We start from the raw sequence: 14,072 nt of genomic DNA on the forward strand, positions 1-14,072 counted from the left end.
GTGCACAGATCATATCAACAAATTTAGAGGAATAAGCAAATCTTGACATCTAATTAGATATTAGACCAATAATTGATTAAAGTAAATAGGAGACAAACGAGATACACGACTTTATCAAATTCATTGAAACAATAAATTTTTTTTCTGCAAAAAAAATACATTCAATAAGTTGGGGAAGATCCAATTTATTATTTCTATTTACATGTTTTTATGAGCAAAGGGTTATTGGTTGGGTATTTATAATTTGGATAGGGGGTTTTGCTTTCACATTTTAGTTAAACAACTTTCAAGTTATAATTGCAACTTAGAATCTCAGATGTTGCAATTAGGCTCTGATCTATCCAGCTTGGCACTTATTATTAAGGTGCCTGAACAAATATACATGCCTGACAGGGGCTAAGAACACAGTTCAACCTAAATAAACCCATGGTTAATATAGGGTTATTTTATTGTCAAAGCACAGTATTATTAAACTCACATGGCCGACTCTGTAACCATAAGAGCATTTTATTTTCTGTGATTTTATTAAAACTAATAAAATCCTACAGGCCTCATGATACCAGAAATGTACCAAAGTTATAAATACTTTCAATTTATATTTTTTCTCATCACTACTAGCATAGGAATAAACATGTCTCACACAGTGAATCTAATGCCTGATGACTGAAATGTCATGTTTCTAATACCTAAAGTACTGACAGTGTGAGGAAATTCAGCCTTTTATTTGAACAGACTGAGGCAGCTGACCTACTGTACCTCTGTGGACAAGACAACCTGATAACTCTCAGTTGGGAAAATACAGCAATGAAACATGAAACTCGTGTAAATCCAACTGAAAAGTACAGATGTAACTGGTAATTTCATGTGTGAGTGCTGGAGAGCGCCCAATGAAAACTGCTTATTTCTGGCTGCAACAGCAGAGCAGATGGAGAAAAAGAAGGAGGGCAGTCTGTCGTGGTTGTGAATGAATACAGCGGCAATATGGAAAAGTCAGGTACAGTATTCCTGCTGAGCTGAAACTGATGACCAGATGAAATGTTAATGGTACAGTGGTCACCCAGGATTCAGCCCCTGTCCATCACACTTGAGCTAAAAGTAACTACAACCGCTGACAGCAGTGAAACCCCAATGCTGTTTACAACAGAGACCTGCCCTCTTCATTTATAAATTATTCACTTTTTTCACGTTAACATTGGACGCAGAGAAAAATGTGGGATGATTTCTCCTAGGGGCTGTCTAATGCCTGACAGAAAGGCCATCAGAGTCAGGTCTTACCTTGTCATGCATGTCAGCAATAGGACATCTCAATCACTGATAGATAGCACTGTAGGGAAGTTGTTTCTAACCCTCCCCCATCCTGCATTAATTGTTAATACCAAAGATGCTTTTGAGTTGTATAATCCATACATAGCTTGAGGAGAATATTTTCTTTCTCCTCTGAGATTAAGGAAACTATGAAACAATAAGCAGTTTTTTGACATTGCCATTTATCTATTTTGAGTTTCCATTTTGGTGCTACGGTCATACAGATAAATAATCTGTGATTGACTCACATTTGCAGGTCTATAACAAATCACACAAAATCCACATTTATAATTTTATACTGTATGTTTTACCCTTGTTAATTATGGATTTGTTTTAGCAAAATAGATTACACTCACAAGTTTTGTAAGGTTTATTCTAATAACCACTGACAATTCACAGTGCACACACAGTTATTATGATAATTCACAATAATGGGAGTACTGGATTCAAACTATATATAGCTATATTTAGACACATTTACCTCACCTTCTTACCTCAAAATCATATTCCCACTTGCCAATATACTATATAAAAAGGAGAGAGCATGAGTTGAGACTTAAAACCTTACATACAGCACCACCTAGTGGTAACAAAAACACTCTTTTTACCCCAACCACACGTATCATTATGACACAAGCAAACACAATCCATCAGCATTTCAGTCATTTTTAATACATCAGCCACCAGAATAAAGGTCTGGATGGCTGCAATAAAAGCCTCATTATTTTTAGCTGATTTGGGGAACACAGATCCTACCTCGGCATCATACTCAAACATCTGATTGCCCTTCATGTGGTGACATTTGAGCATGACGACAGGTCCGTTGAGGCGGGAGACATCCAGACAGAGGTCATCAGTCCTAATTTCTTTGTCTGCTGTGTATGAGAACACCTAGAAACAAGACGTCTCTCTCAGTCCTTTATTTATTATTCATCAGATTGCATTCTAGAAATATATGCTACACTATGATTATGAATAAAAGGACTTTTGAAGAGAAGATAGGTGACTGTCATACAGTGTGAACTCTTGGTTTTATTTTAACAATCTTTCATCAATTTTCATGTGTTGTGAACTGATTCTGATCATATAATATAAAAGTTTTTCTGGGGGGGGTTTTGTTTGTTTTTTTGTTAATACAGTAATCTATTTCGTGTACTTCTGTTACAATGGGATAAATTAAAGAGTTTGTCTTGTGTAGTGCAGCAATACACACCAAGAGGATAAACGACCAAAATACAATCACATTTTTGGCACAAACCTTCTCAAATGCCAAAGACTACAATCATCCACAGTGTGGAGTCAGAACAATGCACTTTAAAAACAAAAAAGAAAAACTTGGCAGAAACCCAGACTTGTATTGACTTGTGGATTGACTTAAAAGTTGGCAATTCACAGACACTTTGTGTCCAACCTGACTGAGCACAAGCTTTGGGCAAAAACAAATTCCCAAAGCTCATGCATCTAAGACGATGTAGTATTAAAAGCTTGGGAAGCTGAGTGTTAACAAAAGTCATATTCTACATCTATTTACAGCATTTATACATTTTTCTATATAAAATGTTTGTACATTTTTCAGTTAGAAACATTATGTTAGGAGAGACTAAACATACAGTATTGTTTATGAAATATACTATGAATAATGGCAAAAATCTGGTGTTTAGGCTTGCTTTCCTCACCTGGTTTCCTCCCATGCCATGACAGTTGAAAAAGCCAACTTTCTCATTCTCCTTTCTTCCCATGTTGTCCACACACTGGTTGGTCTCAACATTTCTGATCTACCATCAAGATGTACTTGGCGTTAGACATTTACTTGAGCTTAAATTGCAATTTTAAATTTGTCACTCTAATATTGTAAAACCGATTGTTATTAGTTAGTTAGGCAATCATGTTGTTAATGGTGGGGTATAACCTGTGAAATGTATTATTGTTATATTTTGTGCTTCACAAATGTCCAATAACACAAGCCAGTAAGGTCCTGTTCAATATATCTGTCCTCTTCTTTAATGCCACTGTTTGCATTGTCTAAAAGTTGTCCTGCAACTATTTTAACAGTCACTTAACTGTATTTTGGATGTGAAAAATTTATGCTAAACTAAGAATCTGTTGAAGTTTGAACAGTCAGATAAAATTACATTTGAAAAAAAATAAATAAAAAAAAGCATATTAAAACATTAAGCAAAATATAATATATACTCGATTCTTGTATATTAGAACATAACAGATTTCTATCACCACTTTATGTTATTCTACCTTTCAATTTATGAATTCACTTCATAACACACTGATTCATATTCAGTGATAGCAGAAAGTGGCTTCTGGCAGTTGTTTTCAGGGCACAGACTGAGGGAAGTGCTCTGTGTCTGCTCAACAGGTTAGTAAAAATTCCTCTGCTACACACATTCAGCTAGCTTGCTGTAAGCATATGCTTGCTGCAGGCATGAGCTGCATCAGCAGCTTAAGATGGTGGTGAGAGAGTAGTGGAGTCGGCAGCTGCTGTGACTGTGATTAGCTCTGTAGCAGGAATCAGCACTAGTTATGCCAGCTGTGAGCTTAATCTCATTCGGTCACAACTAACTTTCTGACCAAGCATTAAGTTGTGTTTTGTGGTTATATTTTGTTCGTTTTTGATAATGTGCCACCAGTAAGGTTGCCATGGAAATGCATGTATAGGCTTATGCTAAGCCTATACCTTTAACTTTCACAGAGTTTTTTGTCAACTCAGCCTTCTAATGAACTTACACATTAACAGAGCTAAGGCTGAGCTGGCTCTATATGCTGCTTTACTCATAATGCCCATCATGCAGAAGCAGAATGCCTCTCATAATTAAGTGATATAAAAGCTAATGGTTCCAGCTGTTAAAGAAAGGCTGACTGTGTGTTGTGGGAAATGAGAATCCGTCAGAAGAAGTTAGAAGTGTTAGAAGAACATTTAAATTGAGGTGAGTGACTAAAATAAAAGCTTGTACTGCAGTACAGATGAAGAAATCCTGTCACCCTCAGCTGGATTAGAAGCTCTTACATTACTTTTAAATTACCTCCGTCTATCATCTAGACATCACACTGGATGTCAACGGTGACTTTTCCTAATTCTGCACTGCTGTCAACACTGAGCCAATGAAGTCAAGGGGCAAATTCAGGTCACTAAAAAGAAACTAGCTAATAAAAAATAACTTTCATTTCTCTGATCCTAAAAACAATTAAATATGCATTTTCAGGCTTTAGAAGAAAATTACTACGTTACCCAAATTTCCTTTGCACTTCCATCTCATTAAAAATTCCCTTTTTTATATTTTTATAGCACAGGGAAAGCATATCTTCTACAAAGAAAACATATAGATTGTAGGGTTTCAAACCCATCCAGAGAATTCATATTTTGGCATATTTGTGTTATAAAATTCTGTTTAGCTCAATGATAATACAAAACTTAAATCTGTGTATAATCCCCACTATGCATAGTATAACTGAGTAAAACATAAGATTTGGATAAGTGCCTTCTGCACAAACATCCCTTCTTTTTTAATCATTCATATTCAATGGGGAAAGCTAATGGATGATTTTATCTTTTCCTTCACTTTCTGGCCTCTTGAGATTTTCAGATTTGTCTCTCAGCAATACTAGCTTTCTTAAAACACAGCATAGAACCTACAAGGCCATACAGTATCTGACTGAATGCAGAAGGAGCCAGTCTAACTGCAGTATTAGAGGAGATAGATTACGTGAAAGCTCATACTTCACCAAGTGAGTAGTATCTTCTTGGGATCTGGGAGTCTGGGTAGATATTCTCTAGATACCAGGAAAAAGGTTTGCACTTTAAGGCCTCGCGGAGGGCTTTACGGGAAGAAACATCTCCGTAGTCCACTCGCATCACTCCTACAGACAAAATGTGGAGATAGAGCATTAGACATATTGTAACTGCATGTACTGCATTGCCAATCATTACCAGTCAGAGTGTTTTATTAAAGATACAGTGTGCAACATTTTTTAACAAAAATATGCTCCAACACTTAACACAGAGAGGTGCATATACAGATTCACACTGGAAGTGGTGCAGTGTTATTTCCTTCTAAAAGCATTTGGTGCCAAGCTCAACCTTCTGATCAATCAGAGAAGAGCAATGATTTTCGCTTGGAGCTTCTCATTTGTTGTATTTTGATAAGTAAGACTATCTTAAGGGCTGTGCAGAGTAATGAGCTGAAATCTTTCTGAAAATTGTGGCAGCATATTTTACAATAGTAAAACTAAACACAAGATGAACCTTTTGGAAAGAATTACCTTGCATATTTTCCTAAAAAAGGGGAAAAAACACAAACACACACACACGCACGCAACAACTTTTGCTAACCATGTTACTCTACCAAAATGGAAACTGCCTGGTGTATCGGATTTGTTGAAATGAAAGACTGAGGTGGGATTAGACAGTGACTGGGCACACTTACAAACACATTAGGCAGATGGTTTTCCCTAGAGTGCCTCTTGAGGACTCATAGCTTGCATGTAGACAGATCCAGGGGGGTAATTTATCATGAAAGAGCTTGATTGCAATAAGGGAAAATAGAGTACAATTTTCAAAAAACAGCAAACATGCAAAACTGACAGTACAGTGCTGGGTATTTATCCATCAAACATGAGCCTTACAGGGCAAATATCACCTTCTCTAATGTCAATAGCATGTCACAGTTTAATCTGGAAAACAGAAATTTGAAGTTGGTAAATAAAAGCAATGAGCTGAAGACCACTCCTCCTCCTATGATAATCTACTTCCTCCTCTCTTGATAATAAATGTTACAGATGATAAATAGCCTATTTGATCTAGAAATCACCGGAAAAGGACAGAAAAAGGAGACATACTTTTCTAAGGTTCACTAGACGCCACTCCCAAACTCAGCCTGAGCAACATACTATGTTGCTTTCTGCCAATAAGTGAGCTCTGGCAGCAGCATGGCCCAGATCATTCTCCCTAATGTCCTGGAGGAACAGACAGGCATTGTGGGGCCAAAATACGCAGAAAGACTCATCCATCACACCCCCGGCTCTGTCTGCACACTTGCCCATAGAGAATCCTGCCTGACTGAGCGTAGAGGAAGGTCACAATTTGTGCTGGAAAATAGTCAGCTTTTAGATGATCCCTTATAGGTTGGCAGGCATCTAAAACGCTTAACCATGGATTGCCAGGACAGTGCAGCCTTCTAAAGGGTAATCATATTACTACATCGACAGATGGAGGGGATCTCACAATCTGCACAGTCGAATTATTCTAGTTTTTCCATGTGGAGAGAAGAATGATTGAATACAGAAAAACACCAAAAATGTGTCTGAAACTTGGAATTAATTAATCCCACTTCGAGGATGACAAAAGCAGCAATGCAAGTACATTGTAATGTAAGATGAGTACAGGGAAAAACCTACATTTTTAAACGACCAAGAAAAAGCAATGTGAAAGAAGGCTGAAGAAAAAAGGAGAGCAGACAAGTTTTTCCTTTTTACATCAATTGGCTAAGTGCAGTATCAGCGAGCACATAAGTAGCACAGAGGAGTTTTATAATAAGGATTGTTAATATCTGCCTTTGAAAAGTGGTGCACGATGAATAAAACATCTATTAAATTCCTGACTGAACTATATTTTAACTGAAACTTCTAAAACTAGCAGTGTTCATGTAATTTTAGCATTGTCTTCAACATCTCAATCCCTTATGTCACAGTGGCATTTACATTTACATTAAATCATTTGGCTGAAGCTTTTATCCAAAGGAAGCAAAAGTCTAAGTCATCGAGAAAACATTAAAGTAAAGTGCTATGAGATGCAAGTGCAAGAATGTACAGATATGGATTTTTTTAATATATAAATTTCTTGCCCAGAGACACTATGTCAAAGTGTCTCTGGGCAAGACACTGAACCCCTAACAGCCCATTCCTATCCCCAGCTGTGCAGTGCCAGTCCAAGCCCGATAGAAATTGGGGAGGATTGCATCAGGAAGGGCATCCGGCGTAAAAACTGTGCCAAATCAACATGCGGACAATGATCCGCTGTGGCGACCCTGAACTCACGGGATAAGCCGAAAGGACAAAAAAAAATAATAATGTAAGTGCATAGGAAGTTGCAGAAGAGTGCCGGATTAATTGCCCTTTACCTGGTGATATGATGTAGAAGAATTCTTTGAAGTCATCCATCCACACTTCGGCCAGGCGCCTGTTGTTCTTGTTGATGACTTGGCCTGTTCCTCCAGGAAAGCTGTATGGCGTGGCCTTCCGAAAAACATGGCCCACGTGGGAACATGTTACAATTTCCAAAGAGCCACCACATTGCCAGATCTGCTGACACAGAAGTTCAATTTATATACTGTAGCATCTGGGACAAAAGCAGACAATTATATTACATAGTAATACTGGGTTTATGTCAGTTTCCTTAATTAAATGCTCGTCACTGCTTGAACCTCAGGTGACCTAGAAATGTATAAAGTGTCACTAACAAAGACAGATCGGTCTTAATTTTGAGACCCAGATGAGAAAGGAAACAAGGAACCCTGCTTTACTTGAAACTCAGATGTTTCAAGTAAAGAGGTTTTGAAATGTCATTAAAGCAAAACTAATAATTAGAATTTAAAACAAAATCTTAAAGTCTAATATTCACAATTTTAAGATTTTATCTCTTTTATTTCAAAATAAAAACACATTTAGCAGGATATCTGTTAACTGTAAAAAAAGTAAGCACCAAACCTTTTCTGACTACTTGTTTTTACAACTTAATTCTCTTTTACCATCAATCTTATTCAGGATGTTTCAAATTATTGTACTAGTAACATTGCAGGAGGTATAATGTTGATCAGTCATTCGGTCCAACACTTTGGTTCACACTGAAATATCTGAATAAATATTGGATGAATTGCCGTGTTGATGTTCCCCAATGGATAAACTGTAAGACTGGCCAGTACATCTAAAAGTAACGACATCTTCGGTGGCCTTAGCTGTGCTTTGCAATTATGTTATGTGCTAAACTAACATAGAAAACACAGTAAACATTAATATGTTAACATTGTCACTGCCAGCATGTTCATAAAGCGTGTTTCAATATCTTTTTAGATTTTCTGTCCCCTCTCTCATCCCTTACATTCTTAGGGACTTAAATGACAGTGATAGCAGTAAGGGACCTGCCATGTACCCAGTAACACCAACCAAGCAGTGTAAATCATCCCTTTCTTTGTTGGTCACTCACTCTGAAAGACATTTCAAGATTCTCTCCACCCCATATATCCATCCCAGGATCGTAGCTGCCTAGTTCTTCAAAGTATGTTTTATCTATAGAGAATAATCCTCCCGCCATGGTGGGAGTCCTGCAAGAGGTGAACAATATGTAAAGACAAAACCCATAAAGATTCTTATGTCTGCTCATGTATTCATTAGTATCTTAGTGTAACTCTGAGGAACATTCAGAATATAACAAGAGTTAACCAATTTGTCTGACACAATTTGAAACAAAGCCTTGGAGGCGTAATTGCTTTTATCTTTTAATTCATTCTGTGTTGAATTCAGTTCTAAATTAAGGATCGTTTTTGTTGCTGGGGTTGATCTGTACGTAGTTTGCGCAGCCAAAAAAAGCAACTGTGAGCAGAGTTTCTGTTTTTCTATTTTTAAAATAAATGAGCACACAACTATATCAATGCTATTTAGACAGTTGCCTACAACAGTGGGACACATTAAGGAAATGGATCTATTTCTAGTTACAGATAAAAATGGCATTTTTTATTAGGAGCTCTTGTGAAGAATTCTAATTAACCATGTTTCCTCTGCAGCCTGCTGCCATCAAAACAAATCCATTCTCAGCTCAGTGTCTTTTTTCTTTGTAGGTATGTTAATAGATTGCATCTCTTAATTCTTAATTGAAAACAAGTGGAATATATATTTAACTATCAAATGTAATCTAAATAATGTAGATTACCTTGACAGTAGAAGGAAACATCAGTACTTACCTGACAGGAAGTGTTCTGTCCCCCTTGCGTCGATCCATCTCACGCTGGGGAACAGGATACCAGCGGAAATTCAGCTTCCAGTTGAATCCACCATATGTCATGTCTGACCCTGCCATGTATTCAAATGTCTCGTCGCTGATGACATCAATGATTGGGCATACCACTGCTGTCCTGAAAAACATTAAAGTGTTAATTCTACATCAGTGGGTTATTCATGTACACATACTGAATATTATCATTATGACAAAGGAAATAATTAATGTGGAAACAATGTGGAAGTGTTGGTATATTAGAATTTCACATTTAAGACTAGTTGACAAAATGTTAATGTCACAAACTTAAACTATTATAAATATTTGCAGTCAATTATTGCACTCTTTACTTTCTAGACCGTCCAATCATTCACAACCATTCTTAGAGACCTCACTACACACGCAGCAGCATGCCCTAAAAGTGTAGGGGCTCCCTATTAGAGTCATACGATACCCATTTCTTCCTAAGAAAAAAATTCTGTATCTAACCTCAGATAATGATTCTCCCGTGATCCATCTATTATCAGATCATCTATGTATTCATGTCTCTCTCTCTCTCCCTCTGGCACACACACACACACACACACTACAATCTCGCTTTTAAAATACCTGAAATAAAGGACACCTTGTGGCATAAATAAAGACATTTGGCTTAATAATTATGTGTACTGTCTAAACACTCAGACAAAGGAAATATGTGCTGACTAACAAAATAAATCTACGTCTGTGTCAGGGCAAATCGATTTGTGCCCAAACATGTGTCTGTTGTATCTTTGTGTTTTTTAATCCAGCAGTTGTAGCAGAGTTGATACAAAGACAGAATTCCAGTAATTGGAGATGGGCTTCCCTCTGAGACAGTTGCAGATGATGCAAAATGGTCTTCTCCTATCAGCAGTGTCAGGTTCAAACAGTGTATTCATTACTCATAGTTTGCTTTTACATCTAAATTCAGATACAGCTTTGGCTCAAGTGTCCATTGGTGCAACTTAAGTGAAATGTGATAACAGAAGCATTGAAAAAGTCTGTTACAGGGATGGATTGGCAAAAGTGTCTGCGCAGTGCAGTGCAATACTTGTAAGAAGTAGAAAATTCAAAATATCATATCTGCCCTACTAAATGTTAGCAATGTAACAATCACTGCAGCCAATTTAAGCTCCTACCTGTCCTCTTTGATGCGTGCCAGCAGGGGCTCCAGCCATCCAACTGTACACTCACAGTGAGCATCTAGGAAGGTGATGACCTGACCTTTGGTAGCAGCTGCTCCCCTCAGCCTGGCTCTGATTAAACCTGAACGCTGCTCCATCCTCAGGATCCTGACTGGCACCTCCAGAGTCCGCACATAGTTCTCCAGCTTCTTCTTGAGAAAGTCTAATACAAAACAACACACCTTCAAAGCCAGAGTGCACTTGCAGAAGAACCTCAATAAGCAAAACAATACCAACAGCAATTAGTCCATTTATCCATTAATAAACAAAGCCAACTAACTGTTTTGGTGATTTTTTTATAGGTTTTAGCTTCTATTCACCTGCTATTTTTATAAGTTTCTAAATATGTCCAATATGTCATCTTGGGCTCTGGGTAGTCACAGTTTTCTGAACTCCTTTTTGGCCACACTCTAGACTACCAACCTCGCTCACTGGCATCATCAACTAGCACAATCTCCACAAGCAGGTGCCTGGGAGAGCGGTCAATGGCACTGTGAACCGTCCTCAGCAGGGTGCTCCATGCCTCGTTGTGGAACACAATGACAATGCTGGTGTTGGGCAGGTCATCTGGGTATACCTTAGTCTTACATCTGTTAGAGGAAGAAGAGTAAAGGGGAATATTCTAGATTATGGAATGCCACTGAGCTCCAGGCATATATCAATATCTGACTATAACCGTTTGTTTGACTGACTATTACCTACTCTAAGTTTGTTGGTATGAAACCATAGTATTTGTGTTGCAGTCATTGTGGTTCTCTATGCCTGCATCTCATGGTGGTGTATAAAAAGTAAGAACACACACTCGAGTGTGTCTTGCTGGTATCGGAGCTGATGTTCGTGCAAAAACAATGTTATGTGCGATTTACTGACAAATATCTCTAAACAAAGTAGAAAAAGTATGTTGACAGCTGTGTCACCATGCCCTTGGGTTGATGGGATGTGAAGAGTAAGAATGTGGGAAACTCAGGACGGAGCTCAAGTGATGATAATGAATAAAGAATGAGCTGCATTACAGAAGAGGGGGAGGTGGACAGCCAGACCAGTCTATATGGCAGGAGGAGGGCTAGTGGGAGGTGACGGAGGGTGAAAGAAGCCACTGGAGCAGGCAGCATTGCAAGTTCAGTCCAGCTGTCTATTCAAAGTGACAGCGCACACTGACACAACTAGGCCACGAGGTTGCCTTCGAGACGACATGGTATTGACGACCAGACGAACAGGGAATTCTACATGGTTCTGGATAATTCTGACTACACAGCTAGTTAAATATTACAATTCTAAGCTGTGTTTTGTAATAAAGCTGCTTATATACACTAAGAAAAAGAGCCACTGTTGGTGCCGCTGATCTTGTGGATTACTTCTCATGCCACTGACAGAGCCTTTGTGTTCTATTTTATAAAAGTGCTAGTGATAACTTTTGTTATGTTGAAATATATAAGCTTGAGCAATTTCAATAATGTTGCCAAGAGAAGCAAATGCCTGTGCATGCCAACAGCCTAAAACAAATATGGTCATGTTTCACACAAATTGCTTCTTGGATTTTCATTATTGCTTAAGTGGATCTTGAATGACAACAACAAAGCCCTGCTCCCATTCACATGTCGGGCCTATTGTACACACAGAATCTGATGGATTCTGAACTGAATCAGAGATGTATTTTCACATTGCAGTTAATGCCAATAACATCTAATGGACCCAACAAAAAGTTTATATTTCATTTTAATTGTCAGAATAACTGCTTACTTTAGTTTCATCTGCAGAAACAGCATGTTGTACCACTGTCTGCATCCCTGTTGGGACTTGACAAGAATCCTGCAGCTTTGCTGAGCCATGTAACACATTTGTCTGAATACTGGAGCAATTTCTATTGAGTCTGACATACAAGTCAGCACACATTAAGAAGTGGAAAATAAAAAATATAAACTAGCAAAAAGCAGAAAAGTATGATTTTTTTCCTGGAAGAAATCGTTCTTCCCTGCATTGTATGAACCAAAGTTTACAGGCAGCATAAGGGGAGGTGAAGGTGAGAGTTTTGCTGTATGTTGGAAAGTGAACTTATGTGTGTGTAGGAGTTGAAGGGTCAGTAGTGCGATTCACATTGGCATCTGAAAGCCATCCAAACCTACGCACCCATCCAATCTCACGTCTGGTAGACTCCTGTTGAGGGCAATCATGTCACTGGCCATCAGATTGAACTGGTTAATCTTAAAAAGCTCCTTCATTTTCTCCTGGTCGTCTTTGGGGATGTTCACTGCCTTACCCATCTCACCCGGACCCTCATGGCTCCGGGAAATCACTGCTGCAAAATATCGGGTGCAAAACAGAAGAATATCTGATTCAAAAATAAACCTAGTGTTTCTTTAATGTCTCACTTAACAACAACCTGCATAGTAAAAGAAACCACTTCATGTGGAAACGACAGGAGATTGGAGAGAGTGTTGTGCCTATGTTAATGTTACACATCTATTTGTTTGATAAATTATATCAACATATTCTGAAATTCTCAATTATTGCCGAAAAAAGTAGCGAACTACACACACTTTGAATGATCACATATACTGAATGATTTGGATCTTCATGAGATGTACAAATTTTGTAGTTGACGTCACAGACACAGGGTTTATTTTCTGTCACTATACGGGCTGGGAGGATTAACACTTGCTAGATTTAGGCTCTAGATGCAAGTGTCATTTTCTATAACCTTAAACTGCACAGCACAAAACATATTTATTTACTTATTCAGTTCCATTTCCCAATCTAGTGTTATGTCTTTCAGGAGCAATGTACTGGAGGCTTGTGCAGAGGATGTAGTATGTATGTGTTATTTTCCCTTTAATAACACGAACAGAACACAAAGAAAATGTGACAGCATTCACACATGCCTTTTTGATGGCTGTGGAAAAATGATGTTACCTAATATCAGCAGAGGAAGAGAAACAGTGCAGGTGCACTGCTTACAGTAAGCTCTTCCTTGGTTAGCTGACTTGGTATTAAGAACGATGGATGTGACTCATTTAAATTTAATCTGTTTGGGTAAAAATAGGAGCTTTAGGAGAATATACACTATAAATGCATTTTCCACAGTATTTTGCTAAGACTATTTCACTATATTTTCCTACAGTTGAATGCTTTTTAAAGCATCAGCATTGCTGCTGATATTGGGGCTGTTGTACAAAGCCTGTTCCCTTCACCAAAGATAAACAACCTCTTATGATTTATGATTGTGTTATTGTGTTACAGTTATTTCCATGAAAAGGGGACACAGTTCACATTAACCGCACGGCCCCAGGTTAAGAGGATTCCCTACGGAACCTCCCAGACATTAGCAGGTATTGGCTATACTGTTAACCTCAGCTGATCCTGGTCTTTTTTGTGCTACTGGCACAACAGATGAGCTAAATAATTGATCAAAATATCCATTAAAAACATGTTCATCCTCCTCAACCCATCATTTTGTATAAACACAAGACAAGACACATGCATTCAGCGAATGATTGTGACCAGCCATCAAGATCTTAACAAATCATAAAAAATATCAGGCATATGAACTAGTCGATTAAAAACCTTTT

The 14,072-nt window shown here is 38.0% G+C and overlaps 1 protein-coding gene across 5 annotated transcripts in view; it reads right to left on the bottom strand.

Annotated features, from left to right (window-relative positions):
• galnt13 (polypeptide N-acetylgalactosaminyltransferase 13) overlaps positions 1-14,072 on the bottom strand; it is a 33,198-nt gene that overhangs the window by 7,944 nt on the left and 11,182 nt on the right. For 2 of the 5 annotated variants that reach the window (XM_067516222.1, XM_067516220.1), the window contains exons 3-11: positions 12,634-12,799; positions 10,930-11,096; positions 10,462-10,669; positions 9,270-9,440; positions 8,516-8,633; positions 7,434-7,614; positions 5,036-5,175; positions 2,982-3,080; positions 2,062-2,196 (exon numbers count right to left, since the gene is read on the bottom strand). In XM_067516222.1, the coding sequence (XP_067372323.1) occupies positions 2,062-2,196; positions 2,982-3,080; positions 5,036-5,175; positions 7,434-7,614; positions 8,516-8,633; positions 9,270-9,440; positions 10,462-10,669; positions 10,930-11,096; positions 12,634-12,799 (1,385 nt within the window). Of the gene's footprint in view, positions 1-2,061; positions 2,197-2,981; positions 3,081-5,035; positions 5,176-7,433; positions 7,615-8,515; positions 8,634-9,269; positions 9,441-10,461; positions 10,670-10,929; positions 11,097-12,633; positions 12,803-14,072 lie in introns of all 5 variants that reach the window. The other 3 variants (XM_067516221.1, XM_067516219.1, XM_067516224.1) reach the window with 2 other exon arrangements.

The sequence above is a fragment of the Channa argus genome, chromosome 9 (assembly GCF_033026475.1).
Source record: "Channa argus isolate prfri chromosome 9, Channa argus male v1.0, whole genome shotgun sequence".
Taxonomy (NCBI): domain Eukaryota; kingdom Metazoa; phylum Chordata; class Actinopteri; order Anabantiformes; family Channidae; genus Channa; species Channa argus.